We start from the raw sequence: 12,500 nt of genomic DNA, 5'->3' as shown, positions 1-12,500 counted from the left end.
ATAGAGAACATATAACATAATATGGACCAACAAATAAAAGCAGAAATCACCAAGAATTTTGCCAATTTATGGGCTGAAATTTCTAGAGGGTTCTGGTGAAGATTATGTCCAGGAGGAGGAATGATATTATCAAAATCTGCAACTATTCCACAAAATATAAAATCTTAAGTGCAATAAGATAAATATAACCGGTTGTTTTGTTTTATTTTTAATTTTTTAATGATTTTTTAATTTTGTGCTAAACTTATGTCCAGATTTTTTTGGGGTAGATGTACTTTGGAAAGAAAGAAATCTATCTGCAACAAAGTAGTGGAACAAAATGTAATGTGTCGTGATCCTCGAAGGACATGTGTTACGCATAAAAAAGAATTTGTTAAAAAAGTTAAGAACTATAGGAAATATTTGATTTTATATTTAACAGATACCAAATGTGCTAACCTCATGGCCACCACTGTATATGATTCGAATTACTGAAATATAACCAAAAGTAAATATTGAAATTTGACAACTTTTTAGACAATTTATAACCAAAGAATAATAAGAAATTGGGGCTTGTCAGTTGGTACGTAAAGGAGTTGTCATTCGGTACCTAACTCTAAGTATGTATTGGTAGAATTTTTGTATTAGTATTGGAGCTCCAACCACTTTCACCACACTTTCCAAACATACATACTTGCATAAAATCGTACATAAAAATTTTAGGAAAAATAAATAATATTTAAATTTCTACATTCGCAGATTTTTTAATTTATTTTGCCCACATCTAATCAGTAAACATTTAATAAATATATTTTTCGGACTTAAAGTCGCTTTTTTTGCAAAAAAATAAGTTTATTTTAAATAATTTTTTCATTTTCAATACCAAAATATACAACTTTGTTTTGTCAATTTTAATTTCAACACACAAAAATTAATTGTCAAAAAAATTAAAAAAATATTTTTTTAGTTTGTGAAAAATAAAAATATTTCGGATTATTAAATGCGATAAAATTGTGTAAAAAATTAAAAAATAGTTATGTGTTTGTGAAAAAACGTCGTTCAAGTCCTATTATCCCGGTATTTTCGAGAAAAAGTTTTGAAGTATTGTGAGAGAATTGAGTTCTCACAAGTGTGTTGAATTTACACAGAACTCGTCTGTGAAGAGAAGGAAATGTTATTGTTGTAAAACAATGTCATAGTCCAACTTCTTATTATTCTTTGATTTATAACTTACAATTCTGCTGTGTTTAGTTCATCTAAAAAAGTTAGATGTTGAGCATATTTATAAGGTTTGCGTAAGATATCACTCTCTGGTTTCTCCACAAATTTTTTGTACTTCGTGTAGGCATCACGTAAATTCCGAAATTTTTTCTTGACTTTTTCAGCTGTAAGCATAGAAAAATAGAAGAATATTGTCTTGGTATGTATGTCCTGGCATTACGTACCCGGTAATCCAAGACCACTGCCAATTTTACTCCACAAAGAATTCTTGTAAACAAAGTCTTTATATGATTCTGATTGTTTGTTGTAGAGACAATCATGTTTTTTAACTTCATTTATTATAATTACATTGGTATCCATTTAAATAAGTGTTTTTAATTATTATTATTTTTGTATTTTTTTTTTTCGTTTTTGTTTATGTTTATAATTTTTCTTTGAAATATTTTCCATAAATTTTCCTTCTTCTATTTCAGAGCACATTCATTGTAGAATGTTAACACGGCGAAGAGGCTGCTAAAGACATAAGCAAGGTATATTTATTTTATAAGGTAGTGTTCAAGGTATATTTATTTTATAAGGTAGTGTTAAGGGCGAATTCAAAAAAACTTGGGCGAATCGAAATACAACACTGTACAGTATTTGTTTTTGTTTAGGCGAATTCTGGTGTAGGCACAATGTCAAAAACAGCTGATTTATAATATGAGGCGAATTTGTAAAAATTAAAAAAAAAAGTTGTTTGTAAATAAAAGATTTTTTGAAATATAATAAAATTGTTAAAATTCTTCGTAAGTAGCCAAAGAATTTGTCCAGCGTTTAGAAAGTTGTTTAATGATTTTCCCTATTAGGAACACTCTTCGGTCTAGACAAGAAAATGCTAAAATAACGTTTGTCGGCTGATCAGTGGAAGGCTTGTTTGCAGCAGAAGGACACAAAGGCTCAACAATTATTTATGGATATAATTATTTTAAATAATTGCCTTTTCAAGTTTTTAGTGAAATCTTAAACTACATAGAACTAAAACAGAATGGAATATATATCGTCAGTATATTATTGTTTTGCTCTCTTTTTTGAATGTCTTTGGGCACATTAAAAAATGTCCCACCTCCAGCCTCCACTTTCTTCCCACATATTTTGCAACAACGCATTGTTTTTTTTTTAATTTCACAATAATAACACTTTTATCACTCACAATTTTTCACAATTTGATTATAAATTTAGTTTTACTTTTAAAAGCACACTTTTAAATGTCAAATTAAAAATATAAACAAACTTTGACATTTTGCATACATTAACCAAACGTAAACAAAGTTTGACATTAACTCTACACCGCGGCGAAAAAACATGAATGTGAGCAAAAAATAGTCAGCTGTTTTGTTAACACTACCTTATAAAATAAATATACCTTGGTAGTGTTAACAAAACAGCTGACTATTTTTTGCTCACATTCATGTTTTTTCGCCGCGGTGTAGAGTTAATGTCAAACTTTGTTTACGTTTGGTTAATGTATGCAAAATGTCAAAGTTTGTTTATATTTTTAATTTGACATTTAAAAGTGTGCTTTTAAAAGTAAAACTAAATTTATAATCAAATTGTGAAAAATTGTGAGTGATAAAAGTGTTATTATTGTGAAATTAAAAAAAAAACAATGCGTTGTTGCAAAATATGTGGGAAGAAAGTGGAGGCTGGAGGTGGGACATTTTTTAATGTGCCCAAAGACATTCAAAAAAGAGAGCAAAACAATAATATACTGACGATATATATTCCATTCTGTTTTAGTTCTATGTAGTTTAAGATTTCACTAAAAACTTGAAAAGGCAATTATTTAAAATAATTATATCCATAAATAATTGTTGAGCCTTTGTGTCCTTCTGCTGCAAACAAGCCTTCCACTGATCAGCCGACAAACGTTATTTTAGCATTTTCTTGTCTAGACCGAAGAGTGTTCCTAATAGGGAAAATCATTAAACAACTTTCTAAACGCTGGACAAATTCTTTGGCTACTTACGAAGAATTTTAACAATTTTATTATATTTCAAAAAATCTTTTATTTACAAACAACTTTTTTTTTTAATTTTTACAAATTCGCCTCATATTATAAATCAGCTGTTTTTGACATTGTGCCTACACCAGAATTCGCCTAAACAAAAACAAATACTGTACAGTGTTGTATTTCGATTCGCCCAAGTTTTTTTGAATTCGCCCTTAACACTACCTTATAAAATAAATATACCTTGGACATAAGGTTCGTAAAACATTTGTAAGTAGCGCGATAGATTAGATAGATAGATAGATAGATAGATAGATAGATAGATAGATAGATAGATAGATAGATAGATAGATAGATAGATAGATAGATAGATAGATAGATAGATAGATAGATAGATAGATAGATAGATAGATAGATATGTAGATAGATAGATATGTAGATAGATAGATATGTAGATAGATAGATAGATAGATAGATAGATAGATAGATAGATAGAGATAGATAGATAGATAGATAGATAGATAGATAGATAGATAGATAGATAGATAGATAGATAGATAGATAGATATGTAGATAGATAGATAGATAGATAGATATGTAGATAGATAGATAGATAGATAGATAGATAGATAGATAGATAGATAGATAGATAGATAGATAGATAGATATGTAGATAGATAGATATGTAGATAGAGATAGATAGTAGATAGAGATAGATAGATAGATAGATAGATAGATAGATAGATAGATAGAAGATAGATAGATAGATAGATAGATAGATAGATAGATAGATAGATAGATAGATAGATAGATAGATAGATAGATAGATAGATAGATAGATAGATAGATAGATAGATAGATAGATAGATAGTAGATAGATAGATATGTAGATAGATAGATATGTAGATAGATAGATATGTAGATAGATAGATAGATAGATAGATAGATAGATAGATAGATAGATAGATAGATAGATAGATAGATAGATAGATAGATAGATAGATAGATAGATAGATAGATAGATAGATAGATAGATAGATAGATAGATAGATAGATAGATAGATAGATAGATAGATAGATAGATAGATAGATAGATAGATAGATAGATAGATAGATAGATAGATAGATAGATAGATAGATAAATAGATTGATAAGTTTTAAATTTAAATATGTAGCTCCATAAATTCTATAATTCATTTAATTACTGAATAGCACTTAAAAGTCTATTAAATCATAAACTTCACAGACAATGAGCAGATATCAATCAATAGAATATTCATTACTAACATGTACTAAGTAGCTAGTAGACTTTTTTGAATTCAGTTCAATTTAAAACTTTCGCCATGAATCTGGAACGCATAATACGCGTAACGAGTGGGTATTTATTTCTAACGGGTTACCAAATACGTTGGTACGATCGAAAATCTTTACATTATCGCCTAACAATATGTGGAATTTTATATTTCCTAATACTAATCCTTATATATATCATCTGTTTCTGCCATCATTTCGAAAATTCGGGCATGCTAAAAATGTTATTGGATATGTCAGTATTTTTAAAGGATTTAGTACGTTTGCAAGTGTTACTAGGACTTAAAGCCTTCATATTTTGTGTGCTGGAATGGAAGAATTTAAATAAAATTTCCAATGGTTTAATACAAATTTGCAGGGAAACTTTAAAACGTCAAAATTCCTTTGATCTTTCGGAAGCTATTGTCTATTTAATGTTTTTCTCTACGTTAATGGTGGGCTTAACATTTGGTTTATATATAGCAATAGAGCTAAAATTTGAACTACCACCTTTGGATCATATAATGATAGGTATGGCTTTATTTATACCACATTTTACTTTGGCCAGTTGTTTGCGCCTTTATACCTTAGGCTTGTGGTGTATTAAAGGGGAAATGTTTGATATAAGTAAAATGTTAAAAGAACAAGATATCGAGATTGTTGCGGAAAGCAAATCTGCAGTTGTAGTAGTGGAAATTGTTAATCCAGTTTTTAATCAAAATTCTGGGAATACTAACATGCACGGATTTTATGGGAAACTTTCGCAGCGCTTGGATTGTATAGCGGATTTTCTGAAAGTGTTTGATGGCACTTTACAGCGTCAACTGGGTGTTTTGTTGGGTTTAAATTTTAATTGTTTCTTGGCCGGCACTTATGGTCATGTGTATTTTGAAAACTTTTGGAAAGTTTTGTTTACAGATCGTAATCGTCGTATTTTTTATGTTGCCAATGCCGCCATATTTGTTTGTATTCTAATGGATTATGCGATTTTATTAATAACGAGCTGGAGTTTTAATCGAGCGGTAAGTAAATTTTAAGGGGATCGTTAATAGATAGTTTTCCATAGATTTATTCTAAATTAATTTTATATTTTTCAAAAATTTAGTGTTTAATATGTTTATTACAAGTTTTTAATTAATATTTAATGATTTTACAGAAACAAAATCTCTACAATATGATCGTAGGGCGTATATATGGAAATAAACCATTTGCTGTTGAAATCAGAACAATTTTAAAACACATTAAGCGTATTTTGTCGAAAGACTTTAAATTAAAACTTTTTGGTTTAGTGGAATTTAATACATGGAATTTTTTAATAGTAAGTTCTAAGCGTAAATGTTTTATAATTAACTTAAAAAATATTTATTTTTATCACTTTATTTACTTTCAGCTTCAAGGTTTAATGACTACAATAATTGCTTTAATAGTATCCCATCAATATTTAAACGATGAAATTAAAGCACTTAATGAGCGCTTGGACATTAATGATTCTGATGAAATATAAATTTAAGCTAAACAAGAAAAAGAGTTTTATTTGTAACCTAGATGTTTCAAAATTTAAAAACATTTTTGATGAAAAATTAAAGTGATTACAGATTTTTTCGTCGATTTTAGATTTTTCATATAAAAATCAATTTTTAGTGGGATTGATCACAGATCATGACTGTTATCTCAATTGGAGCGTTATTTATGGATATACAGCTGATTTTAGATATTTCATGTAAAAATCAATTTTTGGTGGAATATGATTGATCTCAGATTTTCACTGATTTCTCAGTGAGACCGATATTTGTGAATGTACAACCGATTTTAAATTTTTCATAAACAAATTTTTAATAGAAAATTATTGTTAATCAATGATATCATGGCTGTTATCTCAATTGTAGCGTTATTTAAGGATATACAGCCGATTTTATATATATTTCATATAAAAATCGATTTTTGGCGGGAAAATGATGATTGTTGTCAGATTTTCACTGATTTCTCAGTGGGAGCGATATTTATGAATGTACAACGGATTTTACATTTTTTCATAAAAAATTTAATTAATTTTTAGTATAAATTTATTATTAATCAATTGAAACGTTAACTAATAATCTATAGCAGATTTTACGATTTTCATATAAATTCTATTTTTTGATGGAAAACATAAATAATCACGGATTTTCATGTTTTTCTCAGGATCTATAGCCGATTTTAGGTTTTTTTATACAATGTCAGTGAGTGTTCACAGTCAATAAGTTTTTAAATCGGTTCAATAGTTTAGTTTTGAAAAAGAAACAAACAACCTCTTGATTATATTGATATATTTATTAACGGTTTTGATTTATACTAACTTTGAACTACAACCCTGTTACATTCTATTTTATATCCGCACTGAACATACCCAATAAAATACCACTCTGTGTTTAGACAAAAATAAAGACACTTTGCAACACCCTGTAAAATCAAGCGGCGTTTGCAAGAAAAACATTTCATTTTTTATTAATTTATAAATTTATGCGAAATTTTGTGAAAAAAAGTTGTTAAATCATGAGTGCTGGTAATATGTTATATGGTGGTGACGAAATTGGTGCACTAGTCTTCGATCCAGGTCATCATTCGCTTAGAGTAGGCTATGCTCAAGAGGATACACCAAAAGCTGAAATTCCCTCGGTTGTGGGAGTGGGACCTCAGTCTCCCGATACTAATATGGACTTGGAAACCAAAACAGATAATAATATAACACAAAACAGTAAGTTATTTTTAGGTTTTTAAAAAGATGAATGGATAATTTTAATAAAAGATTCCACTTTTCATCAGATGCTGATACCCACAAATACTATGTAGACACCACCTACATAAATGTTCCACGTTCCAATATGGAAATTCAAACATATATGAAAGATGGCATGATTGACAATTGGGATCTATTCGAAAAGGTAATTGACTATGCCTATGCCAAAGTCATACAGTCTGAACCGGAATATCATCCGGTCTTATTTTCGGAAGCCTCATGGAATGTGCGCAACAATCGTGAAAAGCTGACAGAGTTAATGTTTGAAAAATATAATGTGCCCGCTTTCTTTTTGGTAAAAAATGCCGTATTGGCGGCTTTTGCTAGTGGTCGAGCCACCGCTTTGGTGGTGGACAGTGGAGCAACCCATACCTCAGCAGTACCCGTGCATGAAGGTTATGTTTTGTCACAGGCTGTGGTGAAATCACCTCTCGGCGGTGATTATTTATCCATGCAGTGTCGTCAACATTTAGAAAAGGCTGGCATTGACTTGACCCCAGCCTATAATATTGCTTCCAAAGATGTGGTTAAGGAACGTGATACACCACGTTTTACCACACGTAAACTGCCCGAAAATCTCACACAATCTTGGCAAAATTATATGATGAAATCTTTGTTACAAGATTTCCAAATGAATATATTGCAAGTTTTGGAAAATCCCTTTGACGAGAGAGTCGCCTCTCAGATACCCATGGTACATTATGAATTTCCTAATGGTTATCATCAGGAGTTCGGTTCAGAACGTTTTAAGTTGGCGGAAAGTTTATTCGATCATGCTCCTTTGGGTGCTGGCCAGTTGGCTTCGACTAGTGTGGGCATGTGTGATGCTGATGTGCGTCTATCATTATACGGTTCGGTGGTGGTAACAGGTAATTTGGTTGTGTTAATATATTTACAATACATCTTAGTACATCTTATCATGTGCCTCCGTGTGTGTAAACTTTTAATCATAACTTTATTCGTATTTATAGGTGGCAATACATTGCTTCAAGGTTTTCCTGAAAGATTAAATCGTGATCTACAATTACGTGCTCCCTCCAATACACGACTGAAAATGATTTCGGCCAATGGCAGTGTAGAAAGACGATTTGGTGCTTGGATAGGTGGCTCAATACTAGCATCAATTGGCACATTCCAACAAATGTGGATATCTTCGCAAGAGTATGAAGAATCTGGCAAAAGTCAAGTAGAACGTAAATGTCCCTAAATTAATCGTAAAATTAACAAAAACAACAAATCTTTTATGCAAACAAAAATTAAAATACAAATAACTTTAAGTTGAAGACTACAGATCATTAAAACAATCACAACTAAATCAAACAGGTAATTGAGTTGAAAGGACATTTAATTTTTATTTGGTTTATTAGAAATTGAAAAATTAAATGCATTTCGTGAATACTTGAAAATTAAACGTTCATATGTTTAATTTCTATATTGGATTTGGGTTTATTTTGAGTTTTTGCTGATGTTGCTGTTTCGTTAACTGCTAATTCATATAATATGGAAATGGAGTGAATTTTAGGTTTTAATTCACTATATGGTGAAATAAAAGCCCATTTATTGCAGCGTTTTAGGGGCTTCTTGTGCTGTAAAGATTCTTCGGTTATTTCCTGGCAAAGTTTTAAAAATCGTCACATTTTAGCGGACATGGTATTGTTGCAAACACATTGCTGTAAGGAGAAATAAAAAGAAAAAGGTTTTACCACAAATAAGCTTTAAAAAGTTTGGAGATAAACATACCTTAGCATCTAATACAGCCTCTGTCCAATCTTCTTTGGCTATATTGGCCACAGCTTTCACTAAGATCTGTTTAACTTTGGCAACGTTTTCGGCAAATGTCTTTAAAACATCTTGAACATTAACACCTTCACAACCCATACGCCAGCAGTCATAATCGGTAGCAATAGCCACTGAACCATAAAGCAAACCAGCTTCTTTGGCTAAAACCACTTCGGGACAGGTGGTCATATTGATTAAATCACCACCCCATTGTCTAAACATGTTGCTTTCGGAACGTGAAGAAAAACGTGGTCCCTCAATGGTGACAATGCAAGCCTTATCGTGTACATCAATACCTAACTCTTTGGCACTGGCCACTAGAATTTGTCTACATCTTTCACTGAAAGCCGGATACATAGGCAAATGACAGACACCTTGGGGACTGGTGTCGGCACCATCGTAGAATGTTTGTGCTCTTTTCGTAGTACGATCTATAAAATCGTTAGGCACCACCAAGTTGCCGGGTTTAATTTCTTCACGCAATGAACCGCATGCCGTAGAAACAATCAAATGTGTGCAGCCCACTTGACGTAAAGCCCAAATATTGGCTCTATAGTTGACATTGGTAGGCATGATGTTGTGTTTACGGCCATGACGAGCCAATAACACACACTTTACACCATTGATTTCACCTTCAATTAAAGCATCAGAAGGACTACCATAGGGTGTAGTAACCACGGTTTCCTTGCGTTGTTCCAAAATATCAGGATCATCTAGGCCAGAACCGCCAATAATACCAATCTATTATAGCAAAAATATGCCATTAATCATTTCACTATTATATACTAAGTACAGCAAATATTTCCTACCTTAATGGGTACTGGATCCAAATTGGAATCTTTACATTCAATGTGCAACATTTTCTTTAGTCTATTGTCTTCTCAAACACACTTATCTCTTGCCGGAAATACAAGAACTGTAAACTCAATGAATTCCAAAATTTAATGAAAGGGCTGTATCGGTATCATCTGGGGCCAATGAAATAATTGTAGTTCGTGATTTGATGATAACCTTTACGTAATGTTGCCATATTTAATGTAAATAAACAAGTAGCAATATGGCAACCTAAGTCACAAAATAAATTGATAAAAGCTGGTGCTTAAACAGCTGATTGTTTTTTTTTTGGTCAATGAAGCTGTCAAACTTAATATATAAAAAACAGAAGCTGTCAAATTCTATACATAAAAAATACTCTGAATTCGTTTTGATAAAATTCAACTTGATAAATTTAACGTGTTATCATTTTCTAGTGAGTGTGTGATAAAAAAAAGAGTAAACAAAGCAGAATTATTTACAAAAATTAGAAAATCCTTTCTATAATAACTAATAATAAACAAATGGTGGGTGATCGCAGTATACAAGTCCTTAACATATCTAATGTTAATGCTCAGGGCAAGACGGTACTCAACGATGGCAAACTCTTGGACCTGATACAAAAATATCCCTTTCTCTATAATCCACGAGTGAGAGCCTACAATGATGCTGACTATTCGGTATGGGCTTGGAAAAATATTAATGCTGCCTTTAATCGTTCCTATGCTAATGATCCTAATGCGGCATTTTCCACCGGTGATCTCATGAATAGGTGGGAGGTTTTGAAACCTCTAATACAATGTCTTAGTAAAGCCTATGATCTGGAAGCCATACCAAAATCTCTTAGAAACTCGGTGGTGAAAATCAGTACTGAATTAGATGATCAAAGTTGTAGTACCACACCCAAACCCAGTACAATGCCACAAAACTTGCTACTACAAAATATTTGTGGCATTTCCAAACTAACCATGGACAAAAGATTAGCTTTAGAAAGAGATATTTTAGATCTAATACTCACCGCTGAATTAGAGGGTAAACAAGCGACAAAATTGGATGCAGCAACTTGGCGCGAGGTAAATGAGGAAGCTGATGATTTTCTAAATGATATTGGTTTTAAACAAGTACTGCTTACCTCCGTTAATCATCAGGAAAAAATATTCTATCCAAATAATATCAACCAACACAGTATGAGAGATTATACCAAGTCAACGAAAACTCGTGGCTGGGTACCTCTAAAAGATGCCCATAAATTTATTAAACCCTGTCATGTTAGACTTGAACGTATAAATGTTGAGGATTATTTACCTCTGGCAAAGATGATAAAAATTGAAAAGCATAAAAGTAAGGATGCCAAAAAGAACTATCGAATATGGAATCATTGGAAATTTTTGGAATTTAGTTATCTATAATATTGGGGCATCGTTTTAGATTTAAGTTAATAAATAGAATAAGAGAATTAAAAATAAGGGTTTTGTTATTATTTGTTACTAATGCTGAAGTTGAAACCTGCTAAAGAAGATAATGTTTATTTATTATTAGCCTAGGCCGTTTCTAGGCATGAGTGTGAACTCTAGCGTCATGCTAGGTAAATTGTAAACATAGTGGTTGTCTCTTGTTAGTCAAAATTATATCTTGATCTAGCAATGAATAATTATCTCTTTGAAGAAGTTTCTAAGGAAAACTGATCGATGAAGATATTTTCAAGAGTAAATGGAACAATGATGAAGTTTTCTCAATAAAAACTGATCGATGAACTTTTTGTAAAGAAAACTAATAGATGAAGAAGTTTTGTAAACCGATCGATGAAGAAGTTTTGTTAAGAAAACTGATCGATGAAGAAGTTTTCTAAAACAGATCGATGGCTGATCAATAAGGTACTCCATATAAAATTGATCGATGAAGAAGTATTCCATAGAAACTTGATCAATGAAGAAGTTTATTTAAAAGAATACTGATCGATGTAGACGTTTTATATAGAAAATTGGACGATGTAAAAGTTTTCCAGATAAAACTGATCAATGATGAAAGTATTCCAAAAGAAACTGATCAATGTAGAAGTTTTCTGAAAATACTGATCGACGTACAACTTTCGTAAAGAAAACTGATAAATGAGGAAGCTTTATACAGAAAACCAGGATGCACTTATTACATCATGCAGAAAACTTTATCGATATAAACTGATCGATGAAGAAGTTTTTTTTTCAATAAAACTGATCAATGAAGAAGTTTTTTTTAAATAAAACTGATCAATGAAGAAGTTTTATAAAGAAATCTGATCGATGAAGAAAAATTTACCGATAATGACGTGATTAGTGAAAATTTTATAAAAAATTACTAATGAAGAAGTTTTTTTTAAAGATGGATGAAGAAATTTTGTAAAAAAAACTGATTGATGAAGAAATCTTGTAAAGAAAACTGATCTATGAAAAAGTTTACTAGAGAAAACTGTATTGATAAAGTTTTAAAGGTGTTAGAGAGATAACTCTTCAATGATGAAGTCATTCATAGGAAACTGATCGATGTAAAACTTTTCTAAAGAAAACTAATCGATGAAGAAGTTTTCCAGAAACCTTATCAATAAGTAAGTTTTCTAAAGAAACTGAACGTTGAAGTTGTTTTCCAAAGAAAAGTGATCTGTGAAGAAGATTCCAAAAA

General features: G+C 31.0%; 5 protein-coding genes and 2 long non-coding RNA genes across 22 annotated transcripts in view; 4 read left to right on the top strand and 3 right to left on the bottom strand.

Moving 5' to 3' along the window:
* LOC119613232 overlaps positions 1–2,579 on the bottom strand; it is a 17,723-nt gene extending 15,144 nt beyond the window's left edge. For 3 of the 14 annotated variants that reach the window (XM_037969201.1, XM_037969200.1, XM_037969203.1), the window contains exons 1-4: positions 2,390–2,446; positions 1,425–1,713; positions 1,214–1,364; positions 439–470 (exon numbers count right to left, since the gene is read on the bottom strand). In XM_037969201.1, the coding sequence (XP_037825129.1) occupies positions 440–470; positions 1,214–1,364; positions 1,425–1,560 (318 nt within the window). In that variant the 5' untranslated portion in view covers positions 1,561–1,713; positions 2,390–2,446 and the 3' untranslated portion in view covers position 439. Of the gene's footprint in view, positions 1–298; positions 483–1,213; positions 1,365–1,424; positions 1,714–2,389 lie in introns of those variants that run through there. The other 11 variants (XM_037969194.1, XM_037969204.1, XM_037969202.1 and 8 more) reach the window with 10 other exon arrangements.
* On the top strand, positions 1,745–2,391 carry LOC119613235. The gene is made up of 2 exons (XR_005232217.1): positions 1,745–1,985; positions 2,046–2,391. It is a non-coding gene; the product is annotated as an uncharacterized LOC119613235 (long non-coding RNA).
* A 37-nt stretch (positions 2,580–2,616) lies between the features above and the next one.
* On the top strand, positions 2,617–6,066 carry LOC119613231. 3 transcript variants are annotated; one of them, XM_037969190.1, is made up of 4 exons: positions 2,617–2,888; positions 4,857–5,499; positions 5,634–5,795; positions 5,868–6,066. In XM_037969190.1, the coding sequence occupies exons 1-4, from the start codon at positions 2,863–2,865 to the stop codon at positions 5,979–5,981; spliced, it is 945 nt and encodes a 314-aa protein (XP_037825118.1). In that variant the 5' UTR covers positions 2,617–2,862; the 3' UTR covers positions 5,982–6,066. The 3 variants fall into 3 exon arrangements, with proteins under 3 accessions (XP_037825118.1, XP_037825117.1, XP_037825116.1); XM_037969189.1 differs by having other exon boundaries at positions 4,739–5,499; XM_037969188.1 differs by lacking the exon at positions 2,617–2,888 and having other exon boundaries at positions 4,298–5,499.
* Positions 2,941–3,520, bottom strand: LOC119613234. The gene is made up of 2 exons (XR_005232216.1): positions 3,206–3,520; positions 2,941–3,145 (listed from the first exon to the last, which is right to left on the bottom strand). It is a non-coding gene; the product is annotated as an uncharacterized LOC119613234 (long non-coding RNA).
* Positions 6,067–6,920: 854 nt separating the features above from the next.
* Positions 6,921–8,664, top strand: LOC119613236 (actin-like protein 6B). Its single transcript, XM_037969211.1, has 3 exons — positions 6,921–7,211; positions 7,280–8,122; positions 8,225–8,664. Exons 1-3 carry the CDS (start codon positions 7,010–7,012, stop codon positions 8,458–8,460), a joined length of 1,281 nt encoding a protein of 426 aa, XP_037825139.1. The 5' UTR covers positions 6,921–7,009; the 3' UTR covers positions 8,461–8,664.
* On the bottom strand, positions 8,581–10,078 carry LOC119613238 (S-methyl-5'-thioadenosine phosphorylase). Its single transcript, XM_037969213.1, has 3 exons — positions 9,842–10,078; positions 8,994–9,773; positions 8,581–8,923 (listed from the first exon to the last, which is right to left on the bottom strand). The coding sequence occupies exons 1-3, from the start codon at positions 9,890–9,892 to the stop codon at positions 8,885–8,887; spliced, it is 870 nt and encodes a 289-aa protein (XP_037825141.1). The 5' UTR covers positions 9,893–10,078; the 3' UTR covers positions 8,581–8,884.
* Positions 10,079–10,193: 115 nt separating this feature from the next.
* LOC119613237 lies at positions 10,194–11,269 on the top strand. The gene has a single exon (XM_037969212.1). It carries the CDS (start codon positions 10,370–10,372, stop codon positions 11,252–11,254), a length of 885 nt encoding a protein of 294 aa, XP_037825140.1. The 5' UTR covers positions 10,194–10,369; the 3' UTR covers positions 11,255–11,269.
* The last annotated feature ends 1,231 nt before the right edge of the window (positions 11,270–12,500 follow it).

This window comes from Lucilia sericata, unplaced genomic scaffold (assembly GCF_015586225.1).
Source record: "Lucilia sericata isolate MDLA Ls3-8-SP2 unplaced genomic scaffold, ASM1558622v1 Contig002022F_arrow, whole genome shotgun sequence".
Classification (NCBI taxonomy): Eukaryota; Metazoa; Arthropoda; class Insecta; order Diptera; family Calliphoridae; genus Lucilia; species Lucilia sericata.
This window is presented reverse-complemented; position numbering and strand designations above follow the sequence as displayed.

Coding starts and splice junctions, on each gene's coding strand:
- LOC119613231 (XM_037969188.1), top strand. CDS start 4,531: ATGAATCTGGAACGCATAATACGCGTAACGAGTGGGTATTTATTTCTA. Junction 5,500..5,633: donor GCTGGAGTTTTAATCGAGCG/GTAAGTAAATTT, acceptor ATGATTTTACAG/AAACAAAATCTCTACAATAT. Junction 5,796..5,867: donor ATACATGGAATTTTTTAATA/GTAAGTTCTAAG, acceptor ATTTACTTTCAG/CTTCAAGGTTTAATGACTAC.
- LOC119613236 (XM_037969211.1), top strand. CDS start 7,010: ATGAGTGCTGGTAATATGTTATATGGTGGTGACGAAATTGGTGCACTA. Junction 7,212..7,279: donor TAATAATATAACACAAAACA/GTAAGTTATTTT, acceptor ACTTTTCATCAG/ATGCTGATACCCACAAATAC. Junction 8,123..8,224: donor CGGTTCGGTGGTGGTAACAG/GTAATTTGGTTG, acceptor TCGTATTTATAG/GTGGCAATACATTGCTTCAA.
- LOC119613238 (XM_037969213.1), bottom strand. CDS start 9,892: ATGTTGCACATTGAATGTAAAGATTCCAATTTGGATCCAGTACCCATT. Junction 9,774..9,841: donor TGGATCCAGTACCCATTAAG/GTAGGAAATATT, acceptor TTGCTATAATAG/ATTGGTATTATTGGCGGTTC. Junction 8,924..8,993: donor AGGCTGTATTAGATGCTAAG/GTATGTTTATCT, acceptor TTCTCCTTACAG/CAATGTGTTTGCAACAATAC.
- LOC119613237 (XM_037969212.1), top strand. CDS start 10,370: ATGGTGGGTGATCGCAGTATACAAGTCCTTAACATATCTAATGTTAAT.